Source organism: Macrobrachium rosenbergii, chromosome 17 (assembly GCF_040412425.1).
Source record: "Macrobrachium rosenbergii isolate ZJJX-2024 chromosome 17, ASM4041242v1, whole genome shotgun sequence".
Lineage (NCBI taxonomy): Eukaryota > Metazoa > Arthropoda > Malacostraca > Decapoda > Palaemonidae > Macrobrachium > Macrobrachium rosenbergii.
The window spans coordinates 8,604,393-8,618,769 of NC_089757.1; the positions used below are offsets into that span (position 1 = coordinate 8,604,393).

Consider the following 14,377-nt stretch of genomic DNA (forward strand, 5'->3'; position numbering starts at 1 on the left):
TAATATTAAATGGCGTGCATAGACAAACATAATTTAGAGCGCAGAGAAAGATAAACAATTAGCACAAAGACAGGTAAATATCAAGTAGGGGAAGAGACACATGTTTAGAACCTAAAGATGAAGTAACATTCCAGGAAAATATTTCGTGAAAAGGCTTTTCCTGGAAATAAACTTAATAGCTATTGCATAATAGTATGGAAGCCCCATCTCATTTGGAATTTAATTGCTCTTGAAATGTAAGATGTGTTTTTGGGGTTTCCCTTCGAACAGCAGACTAAAAGCATTGGCTTGGTTCTTCCTCCAGTTTTCATTTATTTATTAATATTACCACGCATATACTAGTTATTGCAGTTATTGGACGGGTAAACACTCCTCTATCTGTGCATACTATAGGAAGGATCATAACGTTCATGAATGTATTCGTGAAACTTTGCCTCCTAATGAATGGCTGAAATATTATTGGATATGATGCTCTCGTAAAATCTCGAACTTTCATATAGTAGCCAATTTTTAGCGTTCTTTGACAATGTTGATTAGAGGGTTGAAAACTCTTTCTTAATCACATATTTATCTCTGCCAACCAATGTGTTACAGTGAATCATAGTTTCTACATCCCATCCTTCATTCTTATCTATCAGCTGCCAACTACTCAGTCAACCACACCCCTAAAAGAAGGAGGCGGCTTTATTTGTATTTTCTTTGCAAGCACCGACATGCGGTGTTTTACCCACCCAATGTGGCGTTGTAAACATGCGGTGTTTTACCCCCCAATGTGGCGTTGTAAACATGCGGTGTTTTACCCGCCCAATGTGACGTTGTAAACATGTGGTGTTTTACCGCCCAATGTGGCGTTGTAAACATGCGGTGTTTTACCGCCCAATGTGGCTTTGTAAACGTGCGGTGTTTTACCGGCCCAATATGGCGTTGTAAACATTTGAATGTCACTTCATTGGACGGTTGGTATCGTTCCCGGATAGCACTCTGCTGGGCCCGCGTTCGAGTCTCCGACCAGCCAATGAAGAATTAGAGAAAGTTATTTCTGGTGATAGAAATTCATTTCTCGTTATAATGTGGTTTGGATTCTACAATAAGCTGTAGGTCCCATTGCTAGGTAACCAATTGGTTCTTAGCCACGTAAAATAAATCTAATCCTTCTGGTCAGCCCTCTCTAGGAGAGCTGTTAATCACCTCAGTGGTCTGGTTAAACTAAGGTATACTTAACTTGAATGTCACTCGATTGTGCCTACATAAACTAGCATGAACTCTGTATGGTGATGAGATAACCTTTGTGAATTACAATAACCTAATTTGCTCGTTGTTAGTTGCTAGAGATTGATTCCTCAGGAATCTGATCCTCATCAGGAACAGACAAACAGGCGCTATAGTCAACATTTTTATTCCACTGGGACGTTCCGGCTTTAACACACTAAGCCATTTCCGACCTACTGTAATTGACTAAATTGTATTAGTTTTAAGTCACCATGTTTTGTTTTCTGAGTAGCGTGTTTTTGTAATGGTAACGTAGTTTATGAAAAATTATTCCCGAGTGTGACCTTTCTTTGATTTGTATTTTACTACTGTGCATTTCAGGACTGTTTCTAATTGATTTTCGTCGATAAAATCTTGCCAAACAATCGTATTTTGGAAATAGCTAGTTGAAGCCACAACCTGATTGGCAAAAATATGCAGTGATGTGTAATGTTCATAATTAAGGCACTTATCAGAGTAAATAAAAGAAATTTCAAGGGAAACTTAGCTAAATCTAGCAGGCTTGTAGATAGAGGCTAGTAAAACGTCATTACTTAAGGCCCTCCCACTCATTGATAATGTAGTATGACGTACTTTACTAGACACCCCGCCCATGTACTTTATGAATGAAGACTCAGATGTTGGCAGAAGTAGTATAACAATAGTAGTATATGGTATTCTTACATTGTTTCACACACTAAAACACCTACCCTACATTCTCTCTCTCTCTCTCTCTCTCTCTCTCTCTCTCTCTCTCTCTCTCTCTCTCTCTCATCTTTTCGATGAGCCATGTCTCTAAGTAGAGTACAATAAGGGAATGACCATCAAATGAGAATATTAACCGTGTAACAAAGTTCCGTGGAGCAATTCACGTTTCCTTTAACTTGAAATATGCACCAAGTCTTACAGTGACACTCTCTGTGAAAACCATTGTTACCCTGGAGTTTCTGTTGCTTCGTGTTGTCTCCTCAAAAGTTCCTGTTCACGTGTACCTGCCTGCTTAGTCCTGCTAAATGAATGTAACATAACGCAAGTGTTCTAACCTTAACTTCCTTAATGCATGATCAGTCCCACGATAAATCCACAGTGCTTGGTATAGCACACTACCTCCCCTTCATTATTTTATTTGTGCCTCTGTGTCAGTTTTGTTGTTTCTACACGCTTGATTCATTTACTTGAAACTGACACTAATGTTTGTTGTAGGGTTTTTGAGTGGTTATCAGTGAGTCTATGTATTCCCGGTTTTATCTATTTATTTATTTTTTTATGGATTTGAAGTCGCTCATTCTTTCAATTTTCAGGTGTTTTGATTATTTCATTTACATCGTTTATTTATATATATATATATATATATATATATATATATATATATATATATATATATACATGTATATATATAGTATATATATATATATATATATATATATATATATATATATATATATATATATATATATATATATATATATATATATATCATTTAATCTTAACTACATTGTAGTGCTGACTGATACTCGTAACTCGTAGTCGGAGCGCTTGGGCTATGCCCTAAATTTCATAATCCACTAATCCATTGATTATACTGTACTTTATTGAAATTGAAGGAAATATGAAATTCAAAAAAATCGTAATATAAAATTATGTAAAAGGATATGATGTTGTTTGTTTAAGATTAACCCAGCCTTTTGTGAATCAGGGTCTTGCGCTTTGAGCAAACCATTAATGAAGAACTTTCAATGGGACTAGAGAAAATAAAATTTCGACAATTAACCCATATCCTACTCAAGGTATTTCTTATTGTACAAGAGGGTCAAATATTTGTGTTTCTACGATCATTATCATACCACTGGGAACCCTGCTATTACGTCTAATGTCATAGTTTACGTCACAACTAGCCTCTCTCGGGGTGCTTACTAAATTTGGCTAAGTTTCCCTTTAAATTTCTTTGATTTACTCTGATAAGTGCCTTAATTGTCCACATTAGACATCACTGCATATTTTTGCCAATTAGGCTGTGGGTTCAAATAGCTATTTCCAATATATAGTCCACATCCGATGCTTTGTCAAGATTTTATCGACGAAAATCTATTAGACACGGCCCTGAAATGCACAGTAGCGTAAAATTTTATGTCTTGGTGTTTTGCCGCAATTTTAGGTCGAAAATGGCTTAGTGTGTTACAGCCGAAACGTCCCAATGGAATAAAAATGTTGACTATAGGACTTGTTTGGCTGTTCCTGCTCGATATTACTTTAACATTTGGAGCGAATTTCGGTACAGGTAAAAGTCTTGAAATACCGAGATTGAGCTAAACATAAGCCGTTATCTAAAAGAGATTAGATTTCGAGCAAAGACATTTCCAAATTAAGCAGACAATTTCGTCTTTCGGCAGTGACCTAATAGGAATTAAATTTTTCTTTTTAACTATGCAGGATACATTATTTCCTTTCACTTAAATTCTTCCATTTTCTTCAGTTTTCTGTGATAGTTCTGAATTCATTTCGTTCTCGAGAGAAAGGTTACACCTGGTTTCAGGTGTCCCGACTTAATGGAGCACTTTCGCACAGTCTAAAGTATAGAAATGCTTTCGATCACTCTGAATACAAATGACTTTGGGAAGGAATTTTAACTGGCATTTCAATTTCCTAGAATGAAGATCTTGGTCATTTTTTGGTGCTGCTCTTTTACGTGATATGTACGAGTAGTCTGAATTTGCGTCTGAATATTATATCAGAGTTATGTTGTGGGAAGTGGGTTGCCATAGTATTCATGCGTCAGACTTCTCATTTCCCGTTGTTTTGCTTCATTGCTTTACCATTAAAAACTATTAAGAGACCATTTTATTTAATCATCGACATCAAAAACAGAACTGATTGAGTTCATGAAATTGAGTTTGTCAAGCCAAACATTGGGGCACCTTCGACCACCCAGCGCTCAAGGCAGTGAAAAGAGCGAGTTGGAGTGGTTGGACAGCAAGACAAGGCGATCCAGAAAACAAAGGAGATGAAGTACAAGGATCTAAAGGTGGAGCTGGGAGCAGCCCCCAAAGTTGCATTAAGAAGTAACAGTCAGAGGTGTTGGACAGCAAGATTGAAGAAAAGAAACTGGATTTAAGGTAAAGTAAAAGGCTAACGAGGGACTGCACCCAAGGGCAGAAGGGACGCTTCAAACACCTTTTTAGTAATGCCTACAGTGCACCACGCGAGGTGCACTGGCGGCACTACCATCCTACGGATTGTAAAAACAGTAAGTATAACTGTTTCGTTTGTGATGTCGTCTGTTACAATTGGTTCACAATACTAAGTTCCAAGAACTTTTTCCACGGCAGCAAAAAGTCAGCTTTCCTGACTTTCGAATAACTTAAGACGAAGATCGTTAGTGATCTAAAAGACAGATGAGACAAATTAAAATGTATTATAAATGTTTCTATTCCAACTCAATGAGGTTGATTCGGACTGCGCAGCTCGTTTGTAGCTTGACGGCAGGCAATAACTAGCAACAAAGCAAAGTACTTAAATTTGATTTTATGGGCGGAAGTTGAGAATCCTTAATAAACGAATGAAGTTCAGAAGATTTGAACGCTGAAAACTGGGTGTCTCAGTGAAGTGAGACACTCAGCGGATTGAGGTCAAGGTTTCCGTAACATAATTGTCCTTCCTTTGTTACTTCGAAGTTTTATTACAAGGTGGGTCCTTGACGGTGAATAATAAAAAGAAGAAGAAGGCGAGAAGAAGGAAGAAAAATGGGAAAAATGAAGAACAATAGAAATAAGAAACATGGAGCGAAGTGTGTGCAAGAGGCGTATTGATCACTGCATTCGAAGCCAAGAGGGAGACTCAAACACACGCGATGAATCGATGACCTTCAGGATGTCTCCTAAGGGCGATTCTCATTCAGAATAATCTTGTGTCACTCTCGTAACCTTTTACATTAGTATCACTGACGTCTGTCACGGTTTCGTCTGTACGTACTGGCTTCAATCGGTTCTTTTTCATTGGAAGTGGACCTGCATCACTCTCGCAACTTTGGAACCTAGTACCTCAAGTTTTGCATCAATTAAGACTCACCACTTTTATTTTTTAATTAAAAGTCGATCTTTATCACTCAATCTGCGGGTCACAGTAGTACTTCGAGTATCACTGTTACGATTATCAGTCTTTGATTTGATCAGTTATTCCAGCTCCATTCCAGTATTTTTTTTTTCTGACGAGAACCTATAAATTTGATAATATGCGTTGTTGCTATAATCATTGCATTTATATGTGAATCATCAAAATCAAGGAATAAATAACGTATGTTCCCCTTGTCAGCTCCTCTGTTTTCTGTCTCAAACTTGGGACAAATAATAATAATAATAATAATAATAATAATAATAATAATAATAATAATAATAATAATCACTATTATGCAAGGACTCACTTTATAAGGAGTGACGCCTCTAGTGGCCATCTCCCATAGCAGGACTCCGTAACTCCAGACGTCACTCTGCGTCGTGTACATGCTGAACTGAAGGCTCTCTGGGGCCATCCACTTCACGGGTAGGACCCCTTGGCCCTCTGAGTAAAAAAAAAAAAAAAATGGTTGCTTTTGTCTAGGGAATGTTCTTCAGTTAAAACTTAAATGTGTTGTCATATGAAATTTTTTTTTGAAAAATTGGAAGGCTTGACCAACATGTCATTTTTTACAGAAATCAGGAATTTTGAACTTATGGAAAAAATTGATTTTTGTTTTGATCGACCTTCTTTGTTATCTTAGACAAAGAAAAAGTACTTGTCACTTTGTTTAAACCAATTTGTTTTACGGATTTTTGTTAATTGAATAAAATGAATGGTTATTTCTTAAAACTGCTATTGTTATTTTTATGCTACAGTAAATATTTACAAGAAAGAGAGAAGAAAAGTTATGCTGGGGAACCAATTACCTGTACAGTTTTAATTTCAGACATACTGTGTCGGTCGAATATAAACATGTAGAGTAATTTCAAAGCACTGAAACATAAAATGGAGCTTTTTTTTATCACTTGGAGAGTCACTTTTATGAATATAGCAAACACAGACACAGAACTTTTAGAAGCAGTTGTTAACAACCCCTTACCTTTCCTGTAGTAATCAGACTTGAGATTTCTAGTTAACCCGAAATCTCCTATCTTGAGCGTCAGATTGTCATCCAGCATACAGTTTCTAGCAGCTAAGTCTCGGTGAACCAGTTTTCTGTCGGAAAGGTAAGCCATTCCGTCTGCTGCTTCCACGGCCATTTCTATTAACTTCTGTAATTTTAGAATGGGAGAGAAATAGAGGTTCTGTTATCGATACGTTTCGTTCTTCAGTACGATATATTTTGGTATTGATCAACGGTGGAATTTATGAACAGCGAAACGAAAATAGTCAATATAAACACGACCATTGATTGAACGAGGGTCGATCTTGATGAAAACATATGAAAATGAATTGATATTTTAGCTCCTGAATAAGCAAAGAAGAAAAATAAGAAGGGGAAAACGTATTTAATGACACTCTCCTTTCTCACAATATTTCATTGGCTCGTTATAAAGTTCCTGAAGGCTAAAAAAATAAGATGAAAAAATAATTTCCAAACACCGTTTTAATCAGGGAGAAAATTGCTCAACAAAGGGACACGCTTCAAGGGACTATTGCGCCTGCGTGACGGCTGGAGTCACAAGGTAACATGAGGTGGCAAGAAAACTTAAACAGCCATTATACGTGAAGGAATTTCACAGAAGAGTTTCTTATGTGGCGGTAAAATTTCTTGGTTGGTGGTCTTCAGTGTTACTAAATTTCGTAATGACCCTGTCTTCTTTGGTTTTAGGTTATTACTTTCATTACTATCATAATAATATTAAGAATAATTGTCTGGATACAGTTGAGTTTATATTACAGTATCTAAATCTCCCGAATGAGTTTCTTTGTAGCATTAGGTAAATTATATAACAGCTGTCCATAGTTCATTTACTCCTTGAAGTTTCGGTAGTTCTCTTTACTATTTACAGAGAGGCAAATGAAGCCAGGGGTACAATTATATCATATCTGTACCAGTGAGGGGGATTATAGAGATTTTAGGCATTTTTTGGTTAGCTGTCGAAACTGGGAGGCGGGGGGCGCTCTTCTTATTGTCTGGGAGCAGGAATATTCATCCGGGAGAGTCTGGCCAAGTGCCGAATGCTCGATTTGCTGGCACCAGGTCCCAGTAGTTCTGATCGCAGGGTGTGCCGTCTGAAATAGCAGGCAGCTGAAAGGTTTTCCTAGGAGCGCCCCTTGCTGTTCTCTGGCAGGTGGTAGGGAGAAGGTGGGTTTGCCGGCATTGGCGGATATTGCCATGTTCCCTCACATCGTGCAGGTAGATTGTGTAGGCGGTTCTCTTGGAGAGGTGAGTTGTAGTCATACCAATGAAGGAATGGCAGCATCCATCCTCAGGAAACTATATTTGGTGAACCATTCCTCTCCTCTTTATGGGATCATTTCTAGTGACAGGGCTGTTCCTCATAAGGTATAAGGCAGTCTTCTGATCCTTGCAGTGGATAGTAAGGTCGACTTTTTTTTGTCTGAATAGGTGCGTTTTACATGGGAGCCTATGTTCTTAAGGGCTGCCTCGTCTTCCAAATATCCAGTGTTCAAGTAGCCCTTTTAGAATAGAGTGATGGCTCTCTCATTCTTGCAAAGAGTGGGGTTCTTCTGACGATACCACCTGTCGATGGACGGCATTTCTCGTCAACCTGGCAACCCTGCTTGTAAGAGTACCAGTTATCCACTAGGGTTTAGTTGATGTGTTGAAGCTCATCGAAAGTTGTAGTCCAGGAAGAACACTGTGAGAGGGAACATCAAATGTAGGCATTTATGACCTAGGATTTGAATTTTTAAGAATATTCACTACTGCCATTAAGGCAGAGAATGATGTTGCTTGGCCAATTCCAATGGAAACCTTCGCTGAATGTGACCTAGGAGACCCTTTTTCTCCCCACCACCACCAGGAGAACAGCAAAGGGTGCCCCTGGGATAACCTTTCAACTGCATGTCCTGTGATCAGAACTCCCAGGAACTGGCACCAGCCAATCAGCTTCCGTGCTCGGTCAGACTCTCCCAGATGAAACATTCCACTCCCTGCAAATAGGAAGAGCGTCGCCAAGTTTCGACAGTTAACCGAAAAACGCCTGAAATCTCTATAAGCCTGCTTGCAGGTATGAATATGACATAATTGTACTCCTGGCTTCAATCACCTTTCTGTAGAAGGTAGAGAGAACTGCCGAAACGTCAAGGGATAAATGAACTTTGAAGAGCTATTATATAATTTACCTGCAGCTCCAAAGAAACTCATTTGAGAAATTGAGAAAGTACAATAAACACACAATGACATCCAGACAGACATTCTTTTTAAATGAAGTATGTTTGAAAAAGGGTCTTCCTCCGAAATAATAGTAATAATAATAATAATAATAATAATAATAATAATAATAATAATAATAATAATAATAATAATAATAATAATAATAATAATAATAATAAAAAAGAAATAATAATGAAAATGATTTTTTGCTGTTATTTTTGTTAACATTGTTAGCATTGCTGTTCTTGTTGAGGAATTGTTCCACTCAATCTTTTTAATTTTAGGTAATATCAATAATAGTGAGATACAGTATGCTTTTACGGATTCCCAGTAAATTAAATAAACCACTGGAAACGCGTGTATTACTATGAAATAGGATATAAATGATTGAATCTATAAGTAGATAAATGACACCTTGCTATGTCTGATGTCTTTGAAAGTCGAGTCTTACCTGTCCCGTGATGTAATTGTCCGAATGCCTCTTCAAAAACGACTTGAGGTCACCCTCCTGCATGAGTTCCATGACAACGTAGACTGGGGCATAATCGCCCACTACCCCCAGGAGTTGAACTACGTGGTGGCATTTTATATTTCTGTGAAGAAAATGTTTCAGTTTTTCGTTTATAAGTTTTTGAGACACCCATTAGAAAAATATTTTGGTAACCTTCAGAAAATTTCATTTTTTCACTTACTGCGACGATTAACAGGCATAAACTGATTTCCATACATTAGAAATCATGGCAGAATATGTGGATAAGATTTTAGAATAACTAGCAAGGGTCCAAATGATTATTAACTGGCGTTTATTAAACAGTTTTTTCCCCCAGCTGAATACCCAGACCGCGTCAGCTTCTCGGTACCACTCGTAATTTTCATTGGAACTCGACAAATCCTGCGTGTCACTCCGTCCTCCTCCTATTACGTAATTTTATACTGTGTCCTTTTCTTTCGTGTGTTACAGTTTGTACTTTTATTTTATATTTTATGATTTTTATTTCTTTGAGGACGGGACAAAGAATTTCCTGAAACGTTACCCAAATAAAGAATAATGAACACTGGAACTGTACTTCTTACCTGATTTACTGCTTTATATATATATATATATATATATATATATATATATATATATATATATATATATATATATATATATTGCAAGTGTTTTAAAACAGGAAAAAGTAATTGTGCATCAAACTATCTTATTGTACGGTCCAGATTCAAGTTAAACCAAAAAATAGAAGCTACAGTGCTCCTTAAATTAATTTCCTTGCGCAGAGGAAATTAATTTAAGGATACGATGTTACTCTTGAGACAAAATGAGCTTCTAAATTCTTTACATTCGCCTGAAGGTATCATTTTCTCCTCAGATAAAACATTTCTAAAGTTAATTCACTAAATTAATGTGATTTCTTGAAATGAAGTGAAAGCTTTTGTAATGACAGTCTGTATAAAAGTGTTCCAGTTGTATCTTTTTGATCACTGGTGTGTTAACGGTTTGTACTTAATTACTCGTAGTGCATTTCCTTGTTCTTTCGTTGGTTTGTTCTCGAGTACGTGTTCAGAATTGATTAGTTCTTTCCTTTATAATCTATATATATATATATATATATATATATATATATATATATATATATATATATATATATATATATATATATATATATATATATATATATATATGATGGTTATCCTTCAGGTAAATAATACGCGCATTCCAATAGACTTTAGCGTTGTAGTCGAGATGAAAGGGGCCTCAATACATCATAAGTGTATACCTTAATCTGTCATGTCTCTTAATTAGTCTCTTAAATTAAGTAATAAGTTTTTTTTTAATGCGAAATGTAGCGGATTGGATAACCGTATGCTCTATACAGCCTAGGTATTAAAGGGACAAAAGGAAGAGATGAGGAGGATTGCACTGATTTTCAGATAGTCTATAACGCACTTTAATACAAGCGAATTCATGAGACTAAAAGGGTAGTAAATGAAAAAACGTTTCTTAATTGTGGCGTATGATGATTATCTTTCAGTTTTCTTCGTTGACGTCGTTAGAAATTGTCCCTGTGACTGAAATCATGTTACGAATGTAAAGACATTTTACGCCTTCAATTATTTCCCATTTTTTTCATGCCTGTGCATAAATAATCCCTCACAAATGCTTTGAACTTTAGACTCAAATAAGGTGCAAAATTTTCTTGAATTCACTACGATAATCTTATTCTGTTGATATCATAATTGCCCCCAACAACGTAATGAAATTCAGCCAGAACAATGCTAATTCAAAGTAGGAAAAAATATAAAAGAGGGAAAAACAACGTACATCTATGGTAGTAGTAGTAATAGATAATTTATCATACCAAGATAGGGATGCCTTAGCCATATTTTTTTCCGTTACTTTAACAACACCCAATCCTTTCTCTCTCTCTCTCTCTCTCTCTCTCTCTCTCTCTCTCTCTCTCTCTTTCTTTGTCCTCTCTATTCTATTTTATATATATATATATATATATATATATATATATATATATATATATATATATATATATATATATATATATATATATATATCACGAAGAAACAGTAGGGAAAGGCATCCTCATCATCTACAGTTCATTTTCAATGCCGACGTTTCATGACGAATTCCAAGTCGCATTTTCAAGGTTATAAAATATAATATAATTTTGCGAACATCAATAACAAATTATGCAATGACAACAGCTCTCTCTGTAGTAAAAATATTTTTACTACAGAAAGAGCTGTTGTAATTGCATTAATTTGTTATTGATGTTCGCAAATTATATTATATTTTATAGCCTTGAAAATGCGACTTGGAATTCGTCGCGAAACGTCGGCATTGAAAATAAACTGTAGATGATGAGGATGCCTTTCCCTGCTGCTTCCTTCGTGATGTATACTTCGAGCCTCAGCTCCGGCCCTTATATGTATATATATATATATATATATATATATATATATATATATATACATATATATATATTTATGGGTAGATAACCACAGAAAAAGTGAAAATTAAAAACCAGGTACTAAGTGCTTTGGTGCATTATGTACACTTCTTAGGGGTACAAAGTAAAATAGATAGACATGTATGTATATATATATATATAAATGTATGCATGCATATATATTTATATATTATATATATATATAGATATATATATATATATATATAATATATATATATATATATATATATATATATATATATATATATTATATATATATATATATATATATATATATATATATATATATATATATATACATATATATATATATATATATATATATATATATATATATATATATATATATATATATATATATATATACATATACATATATATATATATCTTATAACATTTAGCATGTGTAAGGTCTAGCACTTCAAGTTGTCTCTCCCAAATACTAGCAACGCTACACTCTTTCTTACACCGTACTCTTATCCCTATTTACCACTGAAATGGGCAAGATTCGGGCATTAGGCAAACGTTCCCTGATCCTCAGTGTTAAATAAATCAACGAATAAAAAAAAAAAAACACTAAACTCACTGCATCACAGCAGCCTCTTTGAGGAACTGACTGATCTCTTCCGTCGTGGCGCTCTCTCTGTGGGTCTTCACTGCCACTCGGGACACCTGTCCATTCAGGGTGAGCTGGCCCTGGAACACCATGCCGAAGTAGCCCTGGCCCAGGGGCTTCTCATGGAAGACCTTCAGGTCGTCTCGCCAGAAGATGAACTCCTCCTGGAAGATTTCGCCCGGCGCGAAGCCCTCTGCGAAGCGAGAATGAGCGACTTTTGCTAGGGTGGAAATGGTCTCGAGGTGGTCATACATTTTGTTTTTTGGCATTTGCATTTCTTACTACTACTACTACTACTACTACTACTACTACTACTACTACTACTAATAATAATAATAATAATAATAATAATAATAATATAATAATAATAATAAAGGCAGTGCTACAAACCAAAACAATGTCTAATAATAATAATAATAATAATAATAATAATAATAATAATAATAATAATAATAATAACATCATCATCATTAAAAACATCAGTAACAGCAGCACCAACAACACCAATAACAGCTACAATATTAGTACTGATGACGACTTAATCGCTTTTATGCAGCCAACCCCATGTAAGTTCATAATACATTTATATTTTAGTTAAAGTTCAAGTTATGATTAAACTGTATAGGGGTATATGAATTATGCAATGGAAATATACTCATTCCCATTCTTCGTTAGGTATCGATTGGCTGCTTAATGTCAGACATTAAACCGTGATATAAAGAAAATGGCCATAGTCAAATTAATACACTAACTGAAATTGATAGCGACGAAAACCTTAGAATTCGATATTTCGTTTTACCTCCGAAAGCCTTTGTGATTCCGCGATTCAATTTAATAGCGAGGTCATCAAAAAAAAAAAAAAAAGATATAAAGTTAAACAGAACAAGCTCCTTGGATTTAATTCCATGTTCTTCAACGCTCTAAAGGAAACATTGAGCTTTTAGTGATGTAGGATTTCAATGTTTGCTATCTGGACGCAAAGCCGTTCAGTAATTCAATAGATCGATCGTTTACGTGCACCGAATCATGTCTTAACCTCGGTAGCGATTAGTGGCCATCAATAATAAGTAACGAAAGCGTTGCGATAGGTCCTATTTTAGCGCCTCGTCTGCCATTCTGTATAGAGTCACTTTCGTTCCCAAATCAATCCGTCATCAGCTCCGAATCATCGTCCTTTACCTCGGTAGTACGGATTGACGTCCACCTTGTCCAGCGTGTCTGGAATCGTGTACCTGGAACGGTACCGTCTCCACCACCAGCAGATCACAGCAGCCACGAGGGCGCCGGCCACCGCTAACAGCGACGAAACCACGACGAAGGAGAAATATGTCGGAGCGACGTCGTCCTGCAAGAAAATATCGATGGCGGTTGGTTCGTTTTTATATGAAAATGCTTCAGTGGTTATCGACTCCTGCAAGAAAATGTTGAGGACTATAGGGAGGTTCACATAAACTAGCATTTCAGTATTGGTAATCGTCATTTCTAATGATAAAATGCTGATGACTACAAGTTCACTTTCATAAATTGGTGTTGCTATACCTGTGGCTACCGGTTCCTGAAAACAAATGTTAAAGTTGGTTGACTGATTTACCTCCATAAATTGGCGTCACAGCATCAGTGGTCAATAACTTCGAAAGCACGACTGGTTAATTTATTTTTAAACATTTCCGTCAAGGTAATTTCTGGTCACTGACGTCACAACAAACTCTAGACCACTCAATTACCGTGGTAATTTTCGTGGCCCCATTGTGACAAATTCCCACTTACATCAGGCTCCCAAGCCTTTGGTGAATTTTAAAGTACTATATCTCAATGGTTCAGAACACCAAATCCTGTTACGTAAAAAAAAAAAATAATAATAATTTTGCCTTAAGGCCTACCCTGTATTTCTGTTACGCAATATAATCACAGGAAGCCCATTCTTTTCATTATAAACCCTTTCCTTATCTGATTCTACACGTAAAGATGATAATCATAAAAATTATGGTGATAATGAAGAATAGAAGTAGCCAAAAAAAAAAAGATAAAGAAAGTCTGGGGAAAGGTTTTGATTAGTGATGACTACATGAGTTAAATAGCAAATGACAACTTGCTAAAATAGTAAATAGTAAATAATAGCTCACTAAAACAGTGAACAGCAAAGGGTAAATTACTAAAAAAAGTACATTTACGAGTATTCTGTTTGTTTAGTATTTT

General features: G+C 35.9%; 1 protein-coding gene across 3 annotated transcripts in view; it reads right to left on the reverse strand.

The window, feature by feature from the left end:
- Positions 1-14,377, reverse strand: part of LOC136847715 (insulin receptor-like) — a 273,218-nt gene that overhangs the window by 9,639 nt on the left and 249,202 nt on the right. For all 3 annotated transcript variants that reach the window (XM_067119573.1, XM_067119574.1, XM_067119572.1), the window contains 5 exons: positions 13,361-13,526; positions 12,152-12,374; positions 9,036-9,177; positions 6,341-6,512; positions 5,666-5,802 (listed from right to left, as the gene is read on the reverse strand). In XM_067119573.1, the coding sequence (XP_066975674.1) occupies positions 5,666-5,802; positions 6,341-6,512; positions 9,036-9,177; positions 12,152-12,374; positions 13,361-13,526 (840 nt within the window). The remainder of the gene's footprint in view (positions 1-5,665; positions 5,803-6,340; positions 6,513-9,035; positions 9,178-12,151; positions 12,375-13,360; positions 13,527-14,377) is intronic.